The 23696-nt window shown below is 37.1% G+C and overlaps 1 protein-coding gene and 1 long non-coding RNA gene across 4 annotated transcripts in view; one reads left to right on the top strand and one right to left on the bottom strand.

Annotated features, from left to right (window-relative positions):
- Positions 1-6842: 6842 nt before the first annotated feature.
- On the bottom strand, positions 6843-12223 carry LOC146768162 (uncharacterized). Its single transcript, XR_014953231.1, has 2 exons — positions 11798-12223; positions 6843-10616 (listed from the first exon to the last, which is right to left on the bottom strand). It is a non-coding gene; the product is annotated as an uncharacterized LOC146768162 (long non-coding RNA).
- Positions 12224-12244: 21 nt separating this feature from the next.
- ETV1 (ETS variant transcription factor 1) overlaps positions 12245-23696 on the top strand; it is a 66780-nt gene continuing 55328 nt past the window's right edge. The window contains exons 1-4 of one of the 3 annotated variants that reach the window (XM_085573114.1): positions 12245-12399; positions 12927-13061; positions 13848-13935; positions 15659-15706. In XM_085573114.1, the coding sequence (XP_085429240.1) occupies positions 13017-13061; positions 13848-13935; positions 15659-15706 (181 nt within the window). In that variant the 5' untranslated portion in view covers positions 12245-12399; positions 12927-13016. Of the gene's footprint in view, positions 12400-12555; positions 12826-12926; positions 13062-13847; positions 13936-15658; positions 15707-15937; positions 16226-23696 lie in introns of those variants that run through there. The other 2 variants (XM_085573115.1, XM_085573116.1) reach the window with 2 other exon arrangements.

The raw sequence follows: 23696 nt of genomic DNA, 5'->3' as shown, positions 1-23696 counted from the left end.
TTTCTCTTTTACAATAATGGTTACTATTTCACTATTAAAAAATCCTGCTATTAAGGAGTAGAGTGTGACACTATCATCATTAGTCTAAGTAAGCAAGAAAGCTTTTTGTCCTTCTTGTTATTTAGTAATTTATCCTAACAGTGATAAATACGATGAATGTGATTTTCTAATCATGATGTTTGGTGTTTCACTCTAATGTGATCTGTAGTATTTTCACAAGAGCTGCTTCTGGAGATGTTGGTATAGATAAGAGATGTCTTGTGAACATGCTCCTGTTATATTACACTATTAAGCATTCAGAACAGCAGATGATACCCATATGGAAAGCAAGAAAAAATATAAGAAATGCTATATTCAGACAGAAAAAAGAAACTGTGTTTAGTGGTATTGCAAAAGCACCACTATGGTTGGCAAAAATACTTTTCATGTTGACAGTCTTTGCTCAGAAGTCTAAGCCTAAATGCTCATCAAGAGTCAACTGCACTCTTCCCATAGACATGTTCCTCTTGGAAAAGCTGAGGGATGCTTGTCAGCCAGTACTGGCAGCACAGATTTCTCTGCTATATTAAACCTAATATAAACTGCTACTTTTTAAAGGCACAGTGTAGGTACTTCTTTGAGTTGCCATTCCAGCATTTTCCTGAAGCACTCAGTTCCCTACAAGATTGTGTTTTCATTTGTTTGGGGTTTTTTAAAGAAAATGCCAGCAGTATTTGGTCTCTCTTAGCTCTCTTTAGGGACATGCTTGTGCTTTCAAGAGAAAACTCTGAATTTAAGCTCCATAAGGGCTTTCTAAATGAGCTTGCAAAATTTGATAGGCTGCCCAATCCACTAAATCACATTTAGCTGACAGCATCACATGCAATAAAATAACTATTGCTAGAAAGAGCCACAGGATAAATTAGAAACCCTTAGAAGTTTTAGTAAATTATCTCTAATAGTCTTTACTTACTACACTGTTGCAGCGAAGTGGCATAGAAAGATTATTGAAGAATCTAAGCTAGTTTATGCAGAAACTATTTCTGTATCATCAGGAGCCCTCTGGAGAATCACAAGCCACTAGGAAGCAGCCATTAGTTGGTATATGGTGAAATCACATCCCTTTGCTAAAGCTATTGAAGGAATTTTACAGACACCAGCTCATTTTTTTTTTTTTTGTGACCTGAGCTCTAAAAAAGAAATCTGTGCAGCCTACAGTAGCTCTTTTCTAGTAAGGATGGCAGCTAAAGCAATCAGAGAAGCACTAGTTCAATCATCCTTTGTTACTTTACTATTTACTACTAGAAATTAGGCCAGCATCCCTGACATTGGTAATCCCTAAGAGGTAACACCTTCTTTTTTAGAAAAATCATGGCTAATTACATTTTTTTAAATTTTTCAACCTCTCAGCATTGAGGTTTAGTTTGCTCCCTTTTTTTCATTTGATGCTGTGGATAAAGTATTAAACTCTAAAATATAAATATGTATTCTACAGACATCCATATATTTACTGTGTGATTCAGCCAAAATACTTGAATATTTTCTCTTTTTTACCATTGTAATTTGTTTATGGTATTTTTAAGTAATTCATCTGTATATAAATGTAGAATCCTTGTGTATGAATTGAATTATGCATGGCTGGAACAATTTTCCTTATTGCTTGTTTTTGAACATTGCCCAAGAATATTCTGGCAAACTAACCAATATATGTAATGAACACCCCTTTTACTATCCTAAGGCAAAGCTAGGAGTGGAATATTTAGCTTCTGAGTGACCTTAGGTCTGGCTGAGTGCATAGGTGCTTCTTTGTGTGTATTACTTCTCCTTTTCATCTATGTCATTCAAGGAACGTGTACCAAACATGGCATGTTATGGTCATGACATGAACTTGTCAGGAAGGCAAAGGTAATTTTCATTCTGTACCTTTTAGTTTTTAAAATTAATAGATTAATTAAAAAGGTTTTGACACTTTGTTAAGAGACCTTGAGGGTAAAAAATGGCATCCAGGCCAGGCAATAATGCAAAAAAACCTACTATATCAATTTAGAAGTCCTCCTTGGAAGGTTTTTCTTTGACTTGTAGTAAAGTGCCGCCCCCAAAAAACTTGGTAATTTTTTTGTGCAATGAATTGAATTTACACAATTAAATTTAGTAATCAGAGTTGGTAAAACAAATCAATGTAAGAAGAAAGCAAGCAAGAAAGTTCCACAACTCAAGTATGTTTTCACTTGTATCTTCCTTGCTCGAAGGGAAAGAAAGTCACGTGACTCAGGGGACTGTGCTTAGTAAATTTTCGCTTTCCTTTGTAAAATGTGAAGGAAAACATCTTTCTTCCTTAGGCTATCGTCAAAAGCATAGAGATGATAATATAAAGATTCAACAGTGTTTGCAACAGGAACATCCTGAGTAAAGTACCAGATTGCAGGGATTGCAATCTTAGATAATAAGAAGCCTCATATTTTTGGGGTTTTCTGAGGCAATCTATGCTCTGAGGAATTTTATGACATTCTGAGCTTCTGCTCTTATCTGCACTGGATTCTAAGTGAATGAGAATAATTTTTTTTTTTTTTTTCATGTAGTTTGGCTCTGTTCACAATGGGATTCCAACATTTCCTGTTAGAGCTTGATTTATCAGGAATTGACTTAATCTGCAGTTCAAACTGTAGTACAGGCCTCTAATTTAAAAACAAAAATAAGCATAGCACTCAACACTGACATAGACCTAAACATAGAATTTCAGTAAATAAAATAAATAAAAATTACAAAAAATAAAGATAAATCCAAACCAAAATTGAAAAAAGGGATGTCAGTCAAGCCTGTTATGTTCAAAAGCCAAATATGATTTCTGTATTTTATATCTTGGGTTAATGGTATAATGTACTTAAATACTCTTTGTCCTAGCAAACATAAACTGTAGGTTTTATATTGCTGTTTTTCTTAGAGATGTTTATTTCTTGTCCTTCCCTCTTTGTCTCAAGCTAGATATGATTTTGAAACATAAGCAAATGAATGTCAATTCCTTTGGCTTCTGTTCTGCCGTTCCATTGCTGAAATTCTGCCCAATTGAAAATTTCCATTCAGACTGAGTAGCATTTGTTGAACTTGCGGTTGTTGTTGGTATTATTATTTTATGTTATTTTAACACTCTTTTGCAAAAATCATGGACTTTGTGCAACTCCTGCTGTGCCTATGCATGACATTTTAAAAGCAGCTGCTTCTGTGGATCTTTTTCACAATAGTACTTTTTTTTCCTGAAGACACTCTGACCCTCACAAAAAGCCCTTAAGTTCCTTTTAAGCCTTGGTCTGTAATGTTTCCAAACTTGTATGTGGAGTAGGTACCACCCAATTTAATACCGTGCCAACCTAAGGAATACAGAGACCAAATAAAAAGGTACAGCGAAGAGTAAATAAGATCAGTGGAAGATTTTTCAATGTCTCTACCACCTTCTTCTCCTTTAAAACAATATAGTATATTGTACAGACTTTGTCTTCAAAATCTCTGCTCTACATTACACTTTTCATGATCAGAATTAATAGGCAGATTAATGTGGACGTGGAAATAGATGGAGCAGAATGGCTTATGAGGTTTTCTTATGTAAAAATTGTTTTTCAGATTTGCAGTAATTTTTTTCAGCCTGCAATGTGTTAGAAAGGAAAACTAGACCATAGAAACTTACTAGGCTGCAGGAATCCTTTTTGCTCTTTGGGACAGTACACCTGCTGTTTGCTTATTAAGGCAGCAGACAGTTCTCAGAAGATGTCTTATTTTAGTTATAGAAACAATTTGTTTTAATATACATTAATGGAAAGTGACTTGAGAATACTTATATGGTTCTACAATCCTGAAAAGACTAAAATTGTGTGAATTCATAGCAATATATTTCAGAGAGCAAGAGCTTGGCAGCTTCCTTTAACCTGCAGTCATTTTACCTTGCTTGCTTCACTATGGTGAACCTGTAGCAGTAGCAGCAGCAGTTGCAGATGGAATTAGAGCATATTTGGCCCTTGTCACAGATATCAGGGCTTGAATTCCACCTCCTGCTTTCAGTAGCTTTTTTATTTGATTGATTAATTGATTGAATGTGGGACATTTTAAAATATTACTCTTCAAAATAGGAAAAAAAATCTTTATGACAAAATAAAATCTAATAAGAACCAGTAATTTCATGCCTTATTAAAACATAGTACTTTCAAAAGTGAAAATCCTAACATTCAAAGATTGTATTTTCTTCCCTTCTCCCCTTTTTTTCAAATACTGAAAACTAATGAATTGCAAAATTGTGAATAATGGTAACCTTGCGCACTCTATGTGGAAGAAGTCTCTAACATCAGAGCTGAGTTTGGTGACCCAATATAGGTAGGTCAAAGAAGAAATAAAGTCCTGGAATATTACTGAAATCCTCCCAGCATGCAACATTTGTCCCTATTATTGATCCTTGATATACTCACAAGAGCCTAATTTTCCTTTTTTGAAAAACAGGTATAATTATTGTCTCTTATCTTGTGAGCAGATTTTGGGACGTGCAAATACAAGTTTTTAAGCACATTAAATTCACCAAATGAAAAGATGACTTCCTGCTTCTAAATGTTCTGTGTTTTATAATTCTAAGGGTTCAAATGATATCTCCTTTGTGGCACTTATTATTTCGGTGAAGACTTGTACAGTTTGTCTGGTGGGACTCTGATCTATAGTTCCTGTACATCCTATTACATCTGTACATATAGTTTTAGTCCCCCTTTTTTCTTCCTACCTCACATTTCCACCCAGGGAAGAATTTCCTTACCACATGATTCAAAATAGCTGTTTAGCCTTCAATTTAAACCTTGCAAAAATTGGCTTTTCTTAGTAACTGTCTACCTGCAGCTTTCTTGTATCTGAACTTAATTTTCTCTTTTGTCATCTCTGCCTGTATGTGCCATGTAGTGCTACCAAGGACTAGCTCTTTTGTCTTTATTGCTGTCCTTTCCCAATTTCCATGCTTTCCTCAACCACCTTTCATAGATGCACCCCATCTTTGGCTCTTTGCAATACAGCTTATCCTGAGTGTGAGATTGGTTGATCTAGGTAGCTCTCTAATGGCTGTATTAGTCATAAAAACAGTAACAACAGCCTGCAGTGCCCCACATTTTCTTCTTACTTTTTGCTTTGGATGGGAAAAGTTCTCATGGAAAGCTCAAGAACCTCATATATTGTGTTCTTTCAAATGCTGCTTTAAAACTTCTAATTTAAAATGCATCTGCTAGTCAAAAAATAGAAATGATACATAGCTACTCTCTATTTTGTTACCTCTGCCTCTCAAGGATATTGGGTTTGGATGTGAGGTAGAACACATTTTCATTTCTGTTTTGATGAACAAACCATCTTTGTTCAGCACCTTCACAGGAAAAACAAAGCCCAGCTATGAAGGCTGGCATTCTCAGCAGCCAAAAGTAAAGAACATATAATAATGCATATGATCTCATTATTGTCACAGAAGTTAACATAGTCTATTGTTCTACATTATCTACTCTATAACAAAATAAACACCCTACTGCAAATGGGTAAAAAAATTTAATTCCTTGCCTGAACACCAATGGCAGAACATGCATGCCTCAGCCTCTTAATAGCCAAGCCACTTCCTAGTTAACTGGAGACTGGGGCAGCGTTTGCCTCTGAAACAACATTTACAGTGTGCTTTTCAAATAATATCTTGGTTTATTTATGTCTTTTTATCATTTTACAAAGTCTTTGCTATTTTAAAAAAACCCTAAAAAATACTGTTATCTGTCTTTTAATTTTCTTTTCTCTTAGTAATCAACATCTGTTTTTTGGTATCTTGTCATTTTCTGTGCATAGAGCTGTGTTTAGATTTTTGTCCCTTTTCTTTGAGTCTTCTGTTGCTTGTCTTGCAATTGGTGTTGTATGCAGACATCTAGACTTAGGGGTGGTGCACAGTTGCAAGTGGATGGCTAGGTCCCAATGGTTATGCATGTTTACTATTTCAAATGTACATATATACAGTATCAATATAGCCATTGCCTGCTAATAGTAATAGTTTTGATTATTGCTGTAATTATCACAATTCATAAATGAACAATTGTAGAGAGAAGTCATTTTTTTTACTAACCCAGTTGATGCAGTTGCTAAAAAAAAGGAAATGGGCTTAAGGCCCTTCTTTGACTCTGCAAGCTTGTTTGCATTTTTTTGTCATTATAGCCAGTCATTTAATAAATGGCATTGCTTTTTCCTAGATGCAATGCTTTCCGACCCCTTGCTGCTATGTTAATATCTGTGCTCAAGCTCTAAGCATGTCCAATAGTGATCTTGGGTGAGAGTCTGTAATTCTGAAAGGGCATCTTTGTGTCTTCTGGGTTTTAGGAGGGCTTAAAGGATGACCAAAACTATTTAATGTGCACTGAACAACTTCTAAATGAGACATTTTCCAGCAAACTTAGCAAACACAATCTTTAAGCATTTCTCTTCCTGTTCCTTGCTTTATGTTTGCCTTAGATTGTATCTGCATCAAGAGATTTTAGGTTTTCTACAAACTCTATGAACCACAGTAGGGCAGAAATCCCATAAAGTATGTGAAGGATTCTGAAGTGTTTGTATGATTCTCTCTTGGTATCCATACAGGAGGACATGCAAATTAAAGCCATCTGTGAGATTATGCAAAAATTGTTTTACTGGCCTGATATTCAAGTGACTTCTAAACTACTTCATTATCACTTTATCATGTCTGGCCGTTTCATTAATTTAATTGCATGGAGAGAAACCTGGAAACTCCACTGATCCTACAAAAACCTATTGCAATTTACATTTAATGTTTTAACTTGGTTTGTTCTTCCAGTGACTCATACATTGCTATATTAGGTCCTGGAGTAGTATAGTTTTTATTTTATTTTGATTTTCTCGGTTGGTAAGGAAATTAGTATTACTGTGATGGGATTAAGATGATTTATATAACTCAGTCAAGCAGTCTTTTGAGTTTTCTCTAGTATTTTGCACTAGAAGACTGCCTGATGCATTGGCTGTGTTGGCACAGAGAGCTGAGAATTCATCCTGATCATGGATTCAGTTCTAGATTATTCAGTCCTGTTGTGTAGTAATTGTAATTGAAATTAATATATATGAGTAGCATTTTTGCTCCTCAAAGCTTCAGAAGGAACTAGATTAGGACAATCCAAGGAGTTAGATGCAGCCACAATCTCCACAATCAATACTAATAGACAATTATTGTCAACAGTAGTTCTCAAGTTATGAACTCAATGCTCAATATCTCACTTTATAGGCACAAAAACCCCAGTGAGATGACAGAGGTTGCTTGTGTTGGAATTACCCAGAAGACCACTAGGAGATCCAGAACAACACTGAGGTTACTCTGCTCCCACAACTGGACGAGCGCTCTGAGTTGCCAAGCCTTCTCCTTTCTAAAGCTTTTATACTTTGAAGTCTTGGATATGATGAAGGCTGAAAATATTATTAAGCTTAACTTACTTTTCATCTTTCAGAGAATCATAGAATGATTTGGCTTGGACCAGGTCTTAAAAGGCATCTAGTTCCAATCTCCTTGCCACAGACAGGGATACCTTCCACTAGGCCAGATTGCTCATCATTCCATCCAGCCTGGTCTTGGACACTTCTAGGGATAGGATATCCATCACTCTTTGCAAAACTTGCTCTAGTGCCTCATCACTCTCATAGTAAACAATTTCTTCCTCAAATTTAATCAAAAGCAGCCCTCTTTCAGTTTAAAACTGTTCCCACCTTGTGCTGTCACTGTATGTCCCTGTAAAAACTCCCTCTCCATCTCTCTCGTAGACCTCTTTATGTTCTGGAAGGTGCTATAAGGTCTCTCTCCCTAGAGCCTTCTCTTCTCCAGTGGAACACCACTAAGTCTCAGTCTATCTTCATATGACAGGTTCTCAAATCTTATGATCAACTTAGTGGCCCTTTCCAACAAGTCTACATCTTTTTTATTTTGGGAGTCTTGGAGCTGGATGCAGCATTCCAGGTGAGGTTGGCCAAGAAGAGTATAGAAGGGAAGAATCTCCTTTGATCTCCTGGTCACAGTTCTTCTTCCTGGAGCCCAGGATATGGTTGGCACAAATTGCAATAAAAGATTCATCTGGAATTTTAATTTTTTGCACTCATTGTGAAATATTTTAATTTTTGTTTTCCTGTGTAACATAATTTTCTAGTACATAAATGTTTTCTGAAAACTGCCCTGCATTGCATTATCAGGAAAACAGACATTGAAATGCAGTTGATTGTGGAGGCCTCTAGGTTTGTAATACTAGGTCTAAATGACAATGATGTATGCAATGTGCTGCTAATTCATACAGTCAAAACCAAACAATACTGTTATTTTCTTTCCTTTTTTCATTGAAGATACTTGTTTGCATGTACTTTTAATTCCACATCTCATAGTTTTGCATATGAATATAATCACAATTTTTTTTCTTCCTACTGGTATATTCCTTTTTCCTGATTTAAGGTTTAGTCCTTGATGCTGCATTTGAAACAAAGGCTTTGCAGAAAGCCATAATGTTGGGCAAGTATCTGCCCTATTAATTTATCTGTTTTTTTCTTTTTAATTTTGATGTTATATACTATTTTGTTATATGACACTATTTCACATCATGATAAAATAAGCACTGTTAATCTTCTTAAAGAGTCAGCTTCAAGAGGTTAAAATGTGGTCAAGGGTTAATTTACCAGACAGAAATCTCATTAGGTTTTCATGGATTTGCTGTAGTCAGTCACATATGTAGTTGTTATTTTAATGAGTCTTCTATAGACTATGTTTTAAAAATTGCTGCTCAACAGCTGTTTGGACGGAGGGCATCCTTTTTGTTGTCTGTCAGGCCCATCAGTGACATCAAAGTTTACTGGGGAAATGCCTGGAAGGAATGGATAAAGCAAAACAATTTCTAAACACTAGTATGGATTTTTAAACTTAGCTTTGAAATGTACCTGCATGTTGTGCTCCAATTGTGACTATCCCTTTTCTGAAGGATTTTCTTCAGTATAAGCCTAATTTTATGAAGGTGTCCAAAAGGTTTATTTTTGTCATCACAAAGTATTTTTAAGTGTATCTCTATGCCTTCTTTTCAAATAAATTAATGATCTTTATTTTTTAATTCTTTTTTATTATTGTTGAACTTAGGTTTTATCACATTGGATTATGATGATTTATTTCCTGATTTGAAAATGTGCTTAAATTCTTCCTACATTTTCCAGAAGAAACCAGTATTTATTGAATCTCCTCTTTGCTCTGTCTGGATTTACTTTTATTTTTTATTGTAACTCCATAGTTTGTCAAATTGAACAGAAAATATGTATTACTTTGTCCACTTTCAAATAAGTGTGTGAAGTATATGGCCATTAAGAAATGGAAGTAGTATATAATTTTCAATATATAGTGAAGCTTTATAGAGTACTTGAACATGTCTCTTTGTAAAGGAGAACTAGTATCTTATTTATAAGGCAGTATTATTAGAAAAGTTGATTTAAAAATAATTTCTTATAGTAATATAAATTAAGCACATTTTTTGGGTATTTTCAATTTGGTAAAAAACTGTTTCGCCTTTTCAACTAAAAATGGAAGTGATTTTGAAGTTAATTTTTCAGTTTCTAAAAGGATTATTTGAAAAGAAAAGATATTTAATAATACAGTACTACTAATAGTCATTATGTTATAACTACTTTTTCCAAAATTAGTAGTTAAAACATAAAAACTTTATAAAAACCCCAAAAGCTGCAAGAATTTTCAACAAACATGTAATATTACAAAGTAATTACTATGCCTTTACCAGTTAACACATGAAACAGTTATGACTGATGATCGTACAAAATTGCAATTCAGCACACAGAACTACATCTACAGCATCCTCCTCTTAATAGTTAATGAAGTTTTTCTGAGTACCACTCAGCACAGTGGATGAACAAAGATGAAGAACAAGAGGGCTTCAAAACAGCCTTACTCTTTCTTTCCTCCCTAGCATGCGTAACAGGGCCAGAGAGAGGGAGGAGGGAAGAAAGAGATGTGTGGCATGAAGAACAGCAAGCAGTACAGTGCTTCTCCTGCCAGGATGCATTTATTGCACAGCTTCTCTTGGAGTTACAGCCCAGCCGGGACCACAGAGAGCTCGGCTGTTTGCAGAGTCGACCTCCTACAGCTCAGTAAAGCAGGATGCCAAACCTGTGCACATGGAGGAGGCTGGTGGTATGTGCTGGAAAGTGGCCATGGGGCTGTGCCAGACTTTGTAAGGTGCAAGTTGTGATGTAGGAACGTGCAAGGTGTCAACTTCATAGGCGATTCCTAATATGTGATGGCTCTGAGGTAACTTTGGAAACTTCACTTGATGTTGGTTTAATTGCCTTGGCTGACTGACACACCAACAATTTTTAGTGCAGTGTTTAAAGACAAGAAAATCCATTACTGATTTTGCTTTAGAAGAATTTGTGGTAAAGTCTAGTGCTTTGGGAGCTGGTTGATGAGTGGCTCAGCATATCCATCCAGTGGGGTGGGGTGGTCAGCTGGAGACAGTAGCTTCATCGGCTCTGCTGGTCCAGGGGTTAAATTGGCCTCTTGCTTCCCAGGGTCATATGTGTAGCTACAGCCTTCCCATAGGCTCAGCAGCTGCTCCAGTCTGAGTATGGGTATAAATAAGAAAATGATGGTCTCGTTAGAGAAGCTGTGAATGTCCCATCCCTGGCAGTCTTCAAGGCTGAGCTGGATGCGGCTTTGAGCAATCTGGTGTAGTGAGAGCTGCCCATGGCAGGGGGTAGAATTACCAATTATTTTATCACAAAAGTGGCTTATAGGAACAGCAGCTGAGAGACTTGGTCAAGAACAGAATAAAATTATTATAGGTTTTTACATTTAGAATAACGTTACTCTCTTGTAATTGCAGGTAAGCTGGGATGGGTGTGTGAAAACAGAAGGAATAAGAACACAAAAAACAAGCTGCTGCTGGTGGATGTTTTCCCTGAGAAGGCCATAGGGGAAGGACAGGAATGGTGGGAACACAGTGCTTCTCTCTTCCCCAGCTGGACTGGACAAGTGAGTATGGATAGTGTGATTGGAAAGGAGGACAAAGTGCTGTGGCAGAGAGCAATGTGCTCCAGAATAGAGTGTAATGAAACAATTACAGTTTTTGAAACAAAGTAGTACAGAAGAAGTGACCTGAATATTGCTAAAACCACCAGAGGGAAATTATGCAAAAGCAGGTTTCTTTAGCTGGCTTTACACTGTCAGCTATAAAGTGAGCCCTCAGAAATGGCTGAGTGAGAAGCTGGACTTGCTGGCTTTGGGACTACTTGTTAGATGCTGAACTACATCAGATCACAGAAACCTTAAGCTTTGTATCCCACAGCAAGACAGCGTCATGAATACCTAAATTTACCACCTGATTGCTGTGGTACCTGGAATTTACTGCTCAAAGAGAGGACAAATATAGCTGTTATGAAATCACACAATCTGCCTTGGTGCATCTTGGCAGAGTTTTTGGATACAGCCTTTCAACAGCTACTCTGTCCAAAGAACAGAAAGCTTGCTGTCTTTGAGAAATCCTCAGAAGTCCTGACCTTGGTAGGTCCTGGCAACACTACGCCAAAAATTTCCCTAGATCCTGTGTATAGATGCTGCAAATTCTGTCCAAAAAAACTAGAAATTATGTCATCCTCATAGAAATAAAAATTGCTTTCTATGATTCAATTAAAAAAAAAGACAACAAAAAAACCCCCCAAAAAAAACCCAAACCAAAAACCCACCCCAAAACCACTAACCAAAAACGCCCAACAAAAAAAAAAAAAAAAAAAAAAAACAAACCGAGAGCAACCATGAGCCCTGGGATGCCACCAGCTCCGGACAAAACGGTACGAAGTGTGTCTCGCCGCGCTCAGCTCCGGGCGCCCGCGGCGCTTTGCGGGGCAGCTCTGCCACCCGAAAGGGCGCGCGTGTGCGTGGGAGGTGCGTTTTGCATTACGGAGTCAGAGAGGCCAAACTTTTTCTTCAAATAATTTTTTTTTTTTTTTGTGAATGGAAGGGGTTGCCTCGCCACCCGGGGGGCGCAGGGGGCACGGCGTGCCCGCGGCAGGATACCGCCCAGGACGCCGCCGGGCCCCCGAGCTGCGGCGCGGGCCGGGGCAGCGGCGGGGTCGCCCCCCGCGGGGCCGGGCGGGGCCGGGGCCGGGGCCGGGCGGGCGCGCGGCGATCCGGCGATCCGGCGGGGGGCGCGGGGAGCCAATGGGCGGCGGGGATCCGCCGGCGCGGCTCGGGGGCCCCTGGAGGAGGAGGAGAGGAAAAACCACGGGATTGAGCTCTGTCAGTGGCGCTCGCGGCTTCCAAGGGGGAAGTGCCGGGGAATAATTAATGTTTTTATTAAATTTGGAGGGAATTTTTTGCAGCCGATCGCCGCGCGTGGCCTTCAGGTGGGTCTTGCCCCGCAACTTTGCCCGCCGCCCCGCAGGATTGCGCGGCGGCGGTGGGGCTGCGGGCGCGATCCCGTGGGAGAAGGTGGCTGGTGCGCGGGGCGGGGGGGCCGTGTCCGTGTGTGCGTGTGTGTGAGGGCGGCGAGCGCGCGGCCGCCGGGCGCCGCCGCCGCCGCGAGGTGCGCGGCCAGCCCCGCGTTCGCCATTACGAGTTGAGCGCACGCTTGCGAGAGCCGGGGCTGCCGCCGGCGCGGAGCGCCCGCGGGTGCGGCGCGCAGTGTAAATAAAGCCCTGCCTCTCGCCCCGCCGGCTGCCGCCGCCGCGGAGTGCTTTTGCTCCGCGGTTTGCTGGCAGGAGCGTGTAACCCAGGTGAAGGCAGAGAAGGGAGGGTTGTTTTTATGAATGGGACTCTTTGAGGTTAATTAGGTATGCAAATGCAAGCGGTTCATTCATGCTGCCTTTTTTTTTTTTTTTTTTTTTTTTTTTTTTTTTTTTAAATCTAAAAGCCATCTTGTATTCCCTTCTAGGCTGATTGGAGTCCAGATCCCGAGGAAATCTCCAGATCAAATGCCCAGTAAATAAAACCACTGAGCTAAGACTCGTGGAAGAGCTGCAGAATGGATGGATTTTATGACCAGCAAGTGCCTTACATGGTCACCAATGTGAGTGATCAGTTCAAAGTCGGTGTTTATAAACTTGACTCCGACTTATTTCTGTGGGGGAGTTTTACAGACACAGTCTCTGCTTTGTTACGGCTGTAGGGGCGACTCTTCATCTGGGAGCTTTGCTTGCAAGATGAGCCTGTCTTCTTAGTTATTGCAATACAGCATCGTGTTCTTTTAAAGACAGTTTTGGGATGATTAAAAAATCATGCACATGATTAGCGGATGAGGGAGCCGAGAGCAGCAGCAGCTGCATTCAAAGTTTCTGGCTGCGTTTGCCTGCAACGTTCAAAAGAATGAAGTTGAGGCAAACATTAACCTTTTTTTTTTTCCCCCCTCTTTTTTTTTTTTCTTTCAGGACTTTGCAAACAATTTTATAAGTAACACAGGGAAACAAAGCAGTTTTATAATTTCATGTCTGGGTTCTCCTGCATAGCTTGTGCTATGGGGATTTATGGGCTATTGTGTAGGTTTGTATACTTCAGATGCTAAAAATACGATTGGTATTGTGTTGCTGCATGAGCACATTATATATGTATTGTACAAATAGATGTCTACATAGATAGAAATGTGTTGCATTTAGACATAGGAATCTTTTGGGGGATATTAGGTGCTCAGCAATATCTTTTGTTAAAAATTGAAGGCTTGCAAGAAGTCCCTGTTTGAAAATGTAAAGAATTTATGCCAACTTTGCATATTCCTGAATAAATAAAAACAAGCCCAAAACAAACCCAACTGAATCTCAAACCTCAGATTTCTAAAGTAACTGATCTTTCCTGTTTATAGAATCCGCGTGGGAGAAACTGTAATGAGAGACCGACAAATGTCAGGAAAAGAAAATTCATTAACAGAGACCTGGCTCATGATTCAGAAGGTGAGGGCTTGTTGTTCCACCCCCCCTTCTCCTTTTCTTACTAATGCAGAGAAGCTTTTTGAGAGCTATTTATTTATTTATTTTGGAGATAAATACATCTAGATCAATCTGAATAAATAAGACAAGAAAACTACATTTACTAATGCAAAACCAACTGGCAAAGGCAATAAATTTATAAATTTGAAAGTCTTTCCTTGACTTACCCTGTTGCATTTTGTGCACATTTGGCACACGGATGTCATGCACTGAGGCCAAGCTTTTGCGGCATCTGACACAAGTCATGACACCTGGTTTTTCACCATCAGGCCTCTTCATATTAAGGGCATTCTTCATCCCTCCCATCTTTTAACGTCCTATTCCCTGGTATGTCTTCACTAGTGGTAGCAGGAGAATGTGGGTGTGGAGATCTGATTTTCAACAGCTTTACTGTATAGTCAGGGTTCTGGTGCTTGCTGGCCTGTTTTTCTTGTTGTATAACATTAACAGGGTTAAAAATCCAGGGAATTTCAATTAAGGGTGCCTAGAGTGGAGAAAGTTTTGGAGGCCCAAAGGTTTGTAATTTAGTTCCATCAGTAGCTGCTCAGGACTGTAGCTTGAGAACTGTAGGCTGGTAATAGCTGTTAACACTTCTTTGGGTTACAAGGTCTGTATTATGCTACGCCTAGAGCCCTGAATGTATGTAAGACATACAAGAAGATATGTAGAGGCCTATAACTTACCCCTGTGTAAATCTTACCAGAGTAAGAACACACTGACACACTTTTTAAAATCCATATTTGCCTGTAAAATTGGATTAAAAAGAAAGCAACTTCTGATTTTCAGTTAAATAATTTCCCAATGTGCATGTGGGGTATCAGTCCACCGGATAAATGAATAGCCTCTGTCATTTAAGTATATGTAAATAGTTATCTGTCAGTATTCATAAAAGAGGAAGTCTCTCTCAAAATACAGTAAATTAAAAATAAACCATTTGTTAGTTCAAATATCCTACTTAGTCTTAACAAACAGAATTTTCGTAACTGAGTTTCTGGGGCTTGCAAGTAAGCCGAATGCTGCTCTGGTTTGCACCATTATAGGTAACTGATTTCAGTGCATTGCAAAAGATAAGCTGCTGCAAAATTCAGTCCATGAAGAAGGTGGTTTTAGTTTTAAAGAAGCTACAGTGAGTACAGCATAGAGGAAATAGTGGTGATTCTCATGTCAAAACAAAGTAAAACATTAGGGGAAGTACAAAAGATTTCACATTTCCCTTTGCTATGCAGCATCTCAGGTCATGGCTTCAGAATTTTTGTATGATAGTTGTGACCCTACTATTAAAAATACTCAGTTGTTGCTTAGGCAGAACTGTGGAAGTCAAGCAAGCTTTATCTGGGGCAGATATTACAGGAGGAGGCCTGAATTGTATAAGAAGAAATTGTTCACCTGTAAGAAACATTATGATTTTTAACTCTTCTATGTGTTGCTGAATGAGCCTTTTATTACTACAGAGCTCTGTTAAGATTCTGGTTATTATTTCAAGAGCTGAAAATACAGTAAGTGCTTGGGTTTTTATTAATAGGTGTAGAAAAATCAGTAACTGATGCCTCATAATGCCTGCTTTTTCTGTACACTTGACTGCCAAAACAGAATTAATGTATATTGCTCTTAAGGAAAAATATGTTTTTGAACCTGTTTTAATCTTTTGAAGAGATTAAGTTTTATCCATGTCTTTATCTTTTTGCAGAACTCTTTCAAGATCTGAGCCAATTACAGGAGACATGGCTTGCAGAAGGTAAGGGAAAAAACTGCTTGTAAAAAGAGGAAAAACAACTCTGGAGGGGAAAGAAAAAAAGTCCTGAACTTGCTGTCTTAATGTTCAGCCCAATTAATTGAGCTCTAAAAGAGCCACCTCATGTGTCATGCATACATTAGAGCCTCTGATGAGTTTGTCTTTGGGGACTCTGGGGCTGCTCTACCCAGTGTCATCACAAATTACCAGGAGAAATTGCTTCCAGCTCACAATCACATCTGCTTTTGGCAAGAACTAATGCACCAAGACTTCAAGTTCTAAGCCTCTGTTCAGATTTTAATTGCAATTGATCAGGTTTATATTATTGTACCTCGAGAGACTACATACAGCCAGAACTGGGCTTGCTGTTTCCTTTTCAGCAGCACATATAATTATTTGGTGTTCTGGTGGAGTACTTTTCTGATGGCAGAAATTAGTTTCTCTGGGTTCATCGGGACGGGATGCTTCAAGATTTAAGTGCAAGTGTCTTCTTTCCACCTTGTTCACAACACAGAACATTAGGTGTGTATGAAATACTTAACCAGTACTTTTTTTCTTTCTTTTCTTTTATTCTTTTCTTTTTTTTTTTTTTTTTTTTTCAGAAACCTTTAAATATTTTGCATGTTATTTTTGTCTTTGTATTTGTAGTCATGAGATTCTGTACCGGGTGATTAGAAAACTACCATCAGTCTGTTTTACACATGCATGCTCTTTTCAGTATTTCAAACAGTGCAGAGCACATTCTAATGAAGAGACAAGGTTTAAGAATAATAATGTACAAATCTGAATTTCGAGTAGTTGTTGAGATATTCATTTAACAGTAACAAAAATGAGCTGCTGCATTAGAACTTTAACAAGTTTCAAGGTACCTTTTTGCTTGTTCAACTTCATTTATTTTCAGCAACATTTTCTGATTTTTTTTTCTTTTATATTTGCAGTACAGTTTATTTATTTGAAGCATAATGATTTTTTGTGCATTATTTCTTCTTAATATTTCTGGTCAGTTTTTTATGTAAACTTCATCTGAAATAGACATAAATTTGATGCAAGTTAAAATAATCTCTCCAGATTCATCCTGTTTTAAATGAATGTGATTCTGATTTAAATTCATGTATGTTTAGGTTTTTTCCTGTACAGGACTGCGCACAGCTGTTTATAGAAGAGATGTTCTGTGTTTGGTTTTTTTGGGGTTTTTTTTGTTTGGTTTTTTTGTTGTTGTTGGGATTTTTTTTTGAGTTTTTTTTATTTGTTTGTTTTGATTTTGTTTTAAAGGAGGGGTGTTGGGGTGAAATGCTTGCTGTTGGTGTTTATAGAAGGGGAAATATTGCTGACTACTTGTTTATGTCCTGATTCTGTTTTAACAGCTTTTTGTGTGGTCTCTTTACCTATTAGTAAGTTGTGAGGTATTGTTTATTTTGAAGACATTTTTCCTGCTAGTATTAGTTTTAGTATGGGGTTATTCTGTGTATAATCAAAAACCCTTCCTGAAATTAATGGAACATAGGATATATTTTTCTGAACTAATACAATTCTTCCCTAATAATTGAAAACAGGCTGTCCTGATCTAAGATCATTTCTGTAGTATAGTGGTCAGCTGTAGCTGTCTCTCTGTGGTGATTTTCCTTGGGAGCTCTTTATATTGTATCATCTCATTCATGTTAGCAAATCAGAAACATGTTAAAATGCTACTCGAAAGATATTATATTTTAATTTAGAGGCTAACTTTCAGCTTGATTCACTGGCAGGGATGTTTTTGTTTCTGAAAAATGGTTAAATTTCTTTGATCTTAAGTTAGAAAAAATACAGGCAGATTCATAATGCATATGCAGATAATAATGGAAGTTTGAAAAATAATGCAGAATTTAAAATGAAAATTTGATAATTTCCATAGGTACATAAATTAATGTAATGGCAATTTTTAATCTGAAGGCACTGCTTATTTTAGACTAGAATCATTTGTCTGAGAGCCTTTTAACCTCTTTATCAGAGAGTATTTCACTGAATAAATTTAGATAGGTTTTGAGAGAGAAGTTGTCTAGTCCCATGTCAGCTAGGCTGAATAACCTTTATATAAAGGCAGATAAAATAGTCTGGGAAATATTTAAAAATTTTTAAAAAGGATTTTTTTTTTTTTTAATCTAGCAGAAAGAAATAACTTAAATAACACTACTTGTCCACAGTATATTGCAACTAAATATTACAGGTTTTACAGTGTTCTAGAAATACTTCAAGAAATCTCTGTTTTGGGTCATGTCATCATTTGAGCTGTTTCATGAAACAAACTTTGCACAGCTTTTCATAAGGCTAAACTAAAATTGAAATAAAAAGTTAAGATGACAACATCAAATATTGAGCTATTAGCTTGATCCCAAAGTTTTATGGAAAAAAAAAAACCAAAACACCCATAACAACTTCTGTTAGTCTTTATAATATGCTAGTGTTTGAGGACATTGTAGCTCTGCTCAAATGTCTATATGGATGAGCTTAGCCAGGAAACAGATTTTGAAATCAGACTTGTTTACCCATTGCTAGATGTGTCCATTTATGTTCTTCTGGACCTTCCTAGGCTAGAAGTCTGCCAATTTGGCAGCATCAGTACTGTTTACATATTTCTTTTCATAAGGCTCTGGAGCCAGGGAAATGACCATGAAATTTTAAAACATCTTGACCCTTTTTAAGAAAAGCAGTGGCAGCTGACCAGGTTTCTCCCACAAGTTCAGATCCTTACTGGGGAGTAACCAGGTCAAAAATCTACTTATTATTAGGAGAAGAAAGTGAGTTGCATTTTATGACACACAAAAATAATGCTTATGAATTGTTCTTTGTTTTGCTTTTCCTGAAGCTGTCCTTACTGCATCATATATTTTAGCTTAAAGATTTTTACAGTTAGTGTCACCTGTGACAAGTTGGTGGTAAACAAGTAAACAGAAAAGAAATGTATTCTCTTCCTCTTGAAAATGGTGGGAAGCTCACTTGTATTAAAAAATTAATCCAAATGTAAACAGTTTGTGTAACCTGTTTAATATTTTATTACTACATAATTAACAAGCTGAATACTACTTACAGAGAGCTCACAAATGTATTCCAGTAGCTGCATAGTAGATTTTTATGGAAATGAGTTTTACTTACTCTTTGTAGTGTTATATATGTAAGAAAGACTCTAAATTATTTCGATGTAGAACAACTCTAAGATTGCCCTATGTCAATTGTTATGCAAGACAGAAAATAGAGTGTAACAGCTTTCTCATGCTAGAAATTCAAAATGGGAAGCCTTTAATAATTTTTTCAATGTTCAACCTTGAAATAGTAAAGTTGCCTATTGCTAATCAAGACAAATATTATTTGGATTTTATCTTTTATATTTAAATAACTCAGTGGCAACATTTTGACATGATAATACTATAAAATGGCTTTATTGATTCCTTGTATTTGGAATCAGATCTGTTCTGTCAGGTAACAGTTGTTCGGTGACTTGAAAAAAGTGGTTAAAATATTAATCTAATGTTATCTTGTCATGGTAGCTCTACCTACTTGTTGTGGAACAAAATGAAGAGAGAACAAATTGGTAGCGAGTGAGTGTCTCCTTTCTATGGTGAAAGCATTTGGTTTTGGGAAATACTAGATGAACAAAGATCTCAGATTTTTAAAAAATATCATTTAGATACTAATTTCTCCTACAGCTTGTTTAAGATACATAAAAGTCATCCCAAGCGAAGACAAATAATACGTTTATACACTAGATCTGCTTCTTGCAGCAATAGTTTATAAGATTCTCAGATGGCAATATACTAAAAACTAAAATATAACATTCTTTGTGTGATTTGAAAAGCATGCAAAAAGATTAAGTGAACAGGAAGGGTTTGAAATAACAGCTACAGGTAACGGGTTCGTAACTCTGCTAAATTGAGTGGATGGCTTCTTCAGGCTACTGGTATTCATAAGCCACTTCTTAGTATCTGAAAATAAGTAATTTCTCTCAAATAATTATTGGCCAACTTTGGAATGAACTTGAGGAAATAAGTTTTTTCCTTCTGTTCTCCTAATTTGACGGTCCCACCAGTGTTGCAGTGATGTCTAAGCAAGTGTTGACTTGTAGTTTTTTTCTTGAATGAGGTGTGAAAGGAAATAGTTTCTAGGTCTTGAAGGATTGCTTTTAATAAAAGAGAGTACGGGATCTTCAAATATTAGTCTAGTTAGAGTGGCTTTATTTAATCTGGCTAACTAGCTTTTTTCTGCCAAAAAGTTGTAAAATTGAGCCAGTGTAAGGCAGATGGTATGTAGCCACATTCAAGAACTATCCACGTTTTTATAGGAGCAGTAAGAGTCAAGAAATTGTAATTTAATACCTTCATGACTGAAATCTGCCTGACAGGAACAAACACTCTTAAAAGAAGTGAAAATACTTTCAGTTTTTAGTACAGAGAATATCTTATTTCTCTTTTTTTTAATTTTTTTTTTTTTGTGGACTCTAGTGATCGGATAGATTTGATTTTCTAATACTCATATCTCATGATCATAAATATCTGCACAAAAAAAAAAGAACAGTGAGATTAGGCAAAAAGGAGGGAATGGGATGTTATTAAAATAAAAATCCAAAAGAAATAAACCCACCGAAAATCTACAAGTCTGAAAGTAGTAATAAATGTTTTTCTTGTTTGCTAGTAAAGTGAATTATATTACTCAAAATCATAATTTTCAAAAGCGGAGAGGGGTTTGCTAACCATGAGGCATGTAGCAAAATATTAAATGTGAGTACATTTTTAAAGCTAATATTTTTTCTCATTTTTAGTATAGCAGCAAATGAAGAGCAGATTCTACAAACCCATCTTCATATTTCTAGGGAATATTCACATAAGGAAGAATTTTGAGATCTGGAGCTAGTTTCGAAGTGCATTTAAGTTTATTAGTCAGAGCATCTCATGTTATGTAAAAAGGGTTTGGGGTTGTTTTGACAGCAAATCCAGTGCTTATGGGAAACAGTATTTTTTCCCATCTTGAAATTTATCACTGTTTTACCTTCCCAACGCTTCTTTGTTAGAAACATTTGTTCCTGTGGAAAAAGTACAGCCACCAACCAACACCCCCCCCCCACCCCAGCTCTTGTAGGAATACTTACAATTTTTCAGATACTCAGAACTGACAATGAATCAAAGAAAACTCAATAGATCCATTACTGTTGAGACCCAAAGTCTTATTTTAGCTGAGGCCAAAATACTACTGCTCATATAGAATTTCCTGTCAATTTCAACTTCTTTTGCCACTTTGAATAAATGATGGATATTTTAAAACTAATTGCTCTTAGCTCTAAAAGTGAAGCATGAGGTCAGAGCACACAGTACTGCAGGAAGTGTTCTGCTACCCAAAATAAAGTTTTAAGAGAAGCATTTTCAGCTTCTTGTTTTTCTGGACAGTTTCCAGTGGTTTTTTTTTTTTTTTTTTTTAAGCCGGAACACCTTTCTCTGGAGTGCAGCTGAGCTTTTGGAAGCAGTTTGTGAGTAGGAGAAGGAAGGGTTAAGTTTAAGCCCTTTATAGTTTGCTTAACTTTTCATTTATTAAATAATGTTCCTCAGCATGTCTGTGCTGCATCTTGAGACAAAGCAGTGAAATCACTGTGTTTATGCCTAAAGTTCAAGTTTACTTTGCTGTAGCTTTCTGGAAGGGTGTGACATGAAAAGCTTGTGGTTGGGGCCACATGGTTCATGCTGGACTGTGTTTTTGTGAATGGAGGCAGAACTCCAGTTCTGACTGCTTGTCTTGAGGAATTGCTTCGGAGATCAGCTGTCTCATTCACTGGCAGAAAGAATGACTCATACATCTTCTGCCTTGTTTGGCTCCAGGTCATTGTTACAGTGGATAGCGCTGGTTTTAATTAAATATTAACTCCTTTTGTCCTGGATGCTTGTTAATGGGGACTTTTTGTTTACTTGAAATGAAAGCAAGCTAACAGGCCCGAATTCTAAACTTTTTTTCCCTCCAAATGGATTTGCCTTTGCAAAATGAGCTGTCAGTTCAGCCTTTCAAAGAGTGTTTAAAGCTTTAAAAACTACAAACAAGTATTAAGTATTTTTGTGCTGTGAATGTTTGCATATCTCAGTAGGTAGTGAAACTATAAAACCTAAACTGATAACATCTTCAAGATTGTCATTTAAATTTCTGCATTCTTTCCAAATCCTCTTGAGACATTATAGCTATAGTCAGAAGGAAAAAAAAAAAACTTCTGGTAATATTCTAGGCTGAGTTGGATAGCTTATGCTGCAGATGTTGTCTGCTTCAGGAGTCTGAGACTTGATGGCTCTGCATGTGGAATGAACTCATGTAGCTGCTTCTGCTATAAGCAGTAAAAGCCACGTGGTTAATATCCGTCAAAACCTTTTATCTTTTGGAATATACTTGCCTTCTCAGACTCCCATAATTAAGTAGCTCAAGGAAATGTTCTCATTCAGATGGGTGATCATTTCAGATATCTTTTTTCAATTTCCCTCTGAATGGCAAAGTAAAAAAAAAAAGTTTTGCTGATTTCTGCGTTGTGTCTTTTGTACGTTAATAGAAGCTTTTATGGTGGCCTTGCTAAGTTGCAGTACTGATGAATAAAAGAGGAAATGAATGGCCTATGTATATAGATATGTACATAGTTGTGACACTGCAAGTTACATTTTCCTTTCAGACATTCATGTTGAAGTGTCTTTACCTGCCTATTTAATTTGCTGCAAAATCTACTTGTAATTATCCAAAAGCCCTCCTCTGCTTGAGCGGTGGAATGATGGATCTCATGATACAGCATCTCACAGCAAGATGCTGCTGGAAGGAGTCTCTGTATGACAATGAGTGCTTGCATTTCAGCAGTATGATCATGTGCAAGTCTCAGTTTTGCTTGTTTAGGGATAGTATCAGATTAAGTGAAAGAAATAAGTACTCATTTCCACCAGTTAGAAGGTCCTTTTAATTTCTCCATATAAGCTGGTGGGCTCATTTCTAAGGTACTGATGCTACTAAATTTGCATGCCAGGTGGAAATGCATTTTCCTAGTTTGAATGTTTTGCATGCTGTTATTTGTTTTGTTTATATTTGGTAGGGTTTTAAACACTCATTTACTTGAGTTGTTCCTTTCTCTTCAGAGGCTTTTAAGACTATGTTAATATTGCATTGAAGGTAAATTTTGACAGCATAGTCTCAACCTGTTTCTAGCGTACCGATAAAATGATGCGCTTTGTCTCTATTAAATGCGCCTTCATAAATTTTGAGGATCCATGAATAAAATACATTATTCTTGTTTGCTCCATAAACAAGAGCAAATCAGGGGTAATGGAAGTAATGTAGTGGTTTTTATGACAGTTCAACCAGATGTATTTTATTTTTTTCATAGAGTACTCTGGCTTGGGGAAAAAAAAGAACCTCACTTACTGATAAATAGATAAATCTCTACAACAGATTTTTCTCTGGACTAAGTCAAATTAAACTGATAAAACCAGAAGGAAGCACTGGTGAAGCTGTCCAGTGCACAGAGGACTCTGGAAAGTTATATGAGATTTCTATCCCTGTTCTGCAACCACTAAATGTAGCCTCTTTATTTAAACAGAATGGGGTTTTGTTTTCTTTGAAGCTTTTAAAGATATCCCAGATTCACAAATTTATATATATCTCTACATAGACATGTATATATAAAATGCAGGTGCATCTTAAAAAAATTAATTCTGCTAGCCTCCTTGCTGCATTTGAAAATGATGGGTGATTAAATTGCTTTAACTCTGAATGTACTCAAAGATGCTTCAAAAACAAGTGGAAATATTAGAAATCTTAGGGACTGATTTTTAAGCAGAATACTTTTATTTCATAATCAGATTTTTCTGTGACAGTCAAATAATTGGCATTTTAGTAAGGAAAATGCCAAACAGTCACATGTAGTCAATTGCATGAAATGTCAGAAATTGCAGAGTATTAGTATTGGGGCTCATCCTGTCCCTGAGTTCATTCTTAGTAAAACTTCTGTGGTTTC

The sequence above is a fragment of the Lonchura striata genome, chromosome 2, assembly GCF_050655825.1.
Source record: "Lonchura striata isolate lonStrDom1 chromosome 2, ASM5065582v1, whole genome shotgun sequence".
Classification (NCBI taxonomy): Eukaryota; Metazoa; Chordata; class Aves; order Passeriformes; family Estrildidae; genus Lonchura; species Lonchura striata.
Note: the sequence above shows the minus strand (reverse complement) of the source record. Positions and strands in the feature narration are given on the sequence as shown.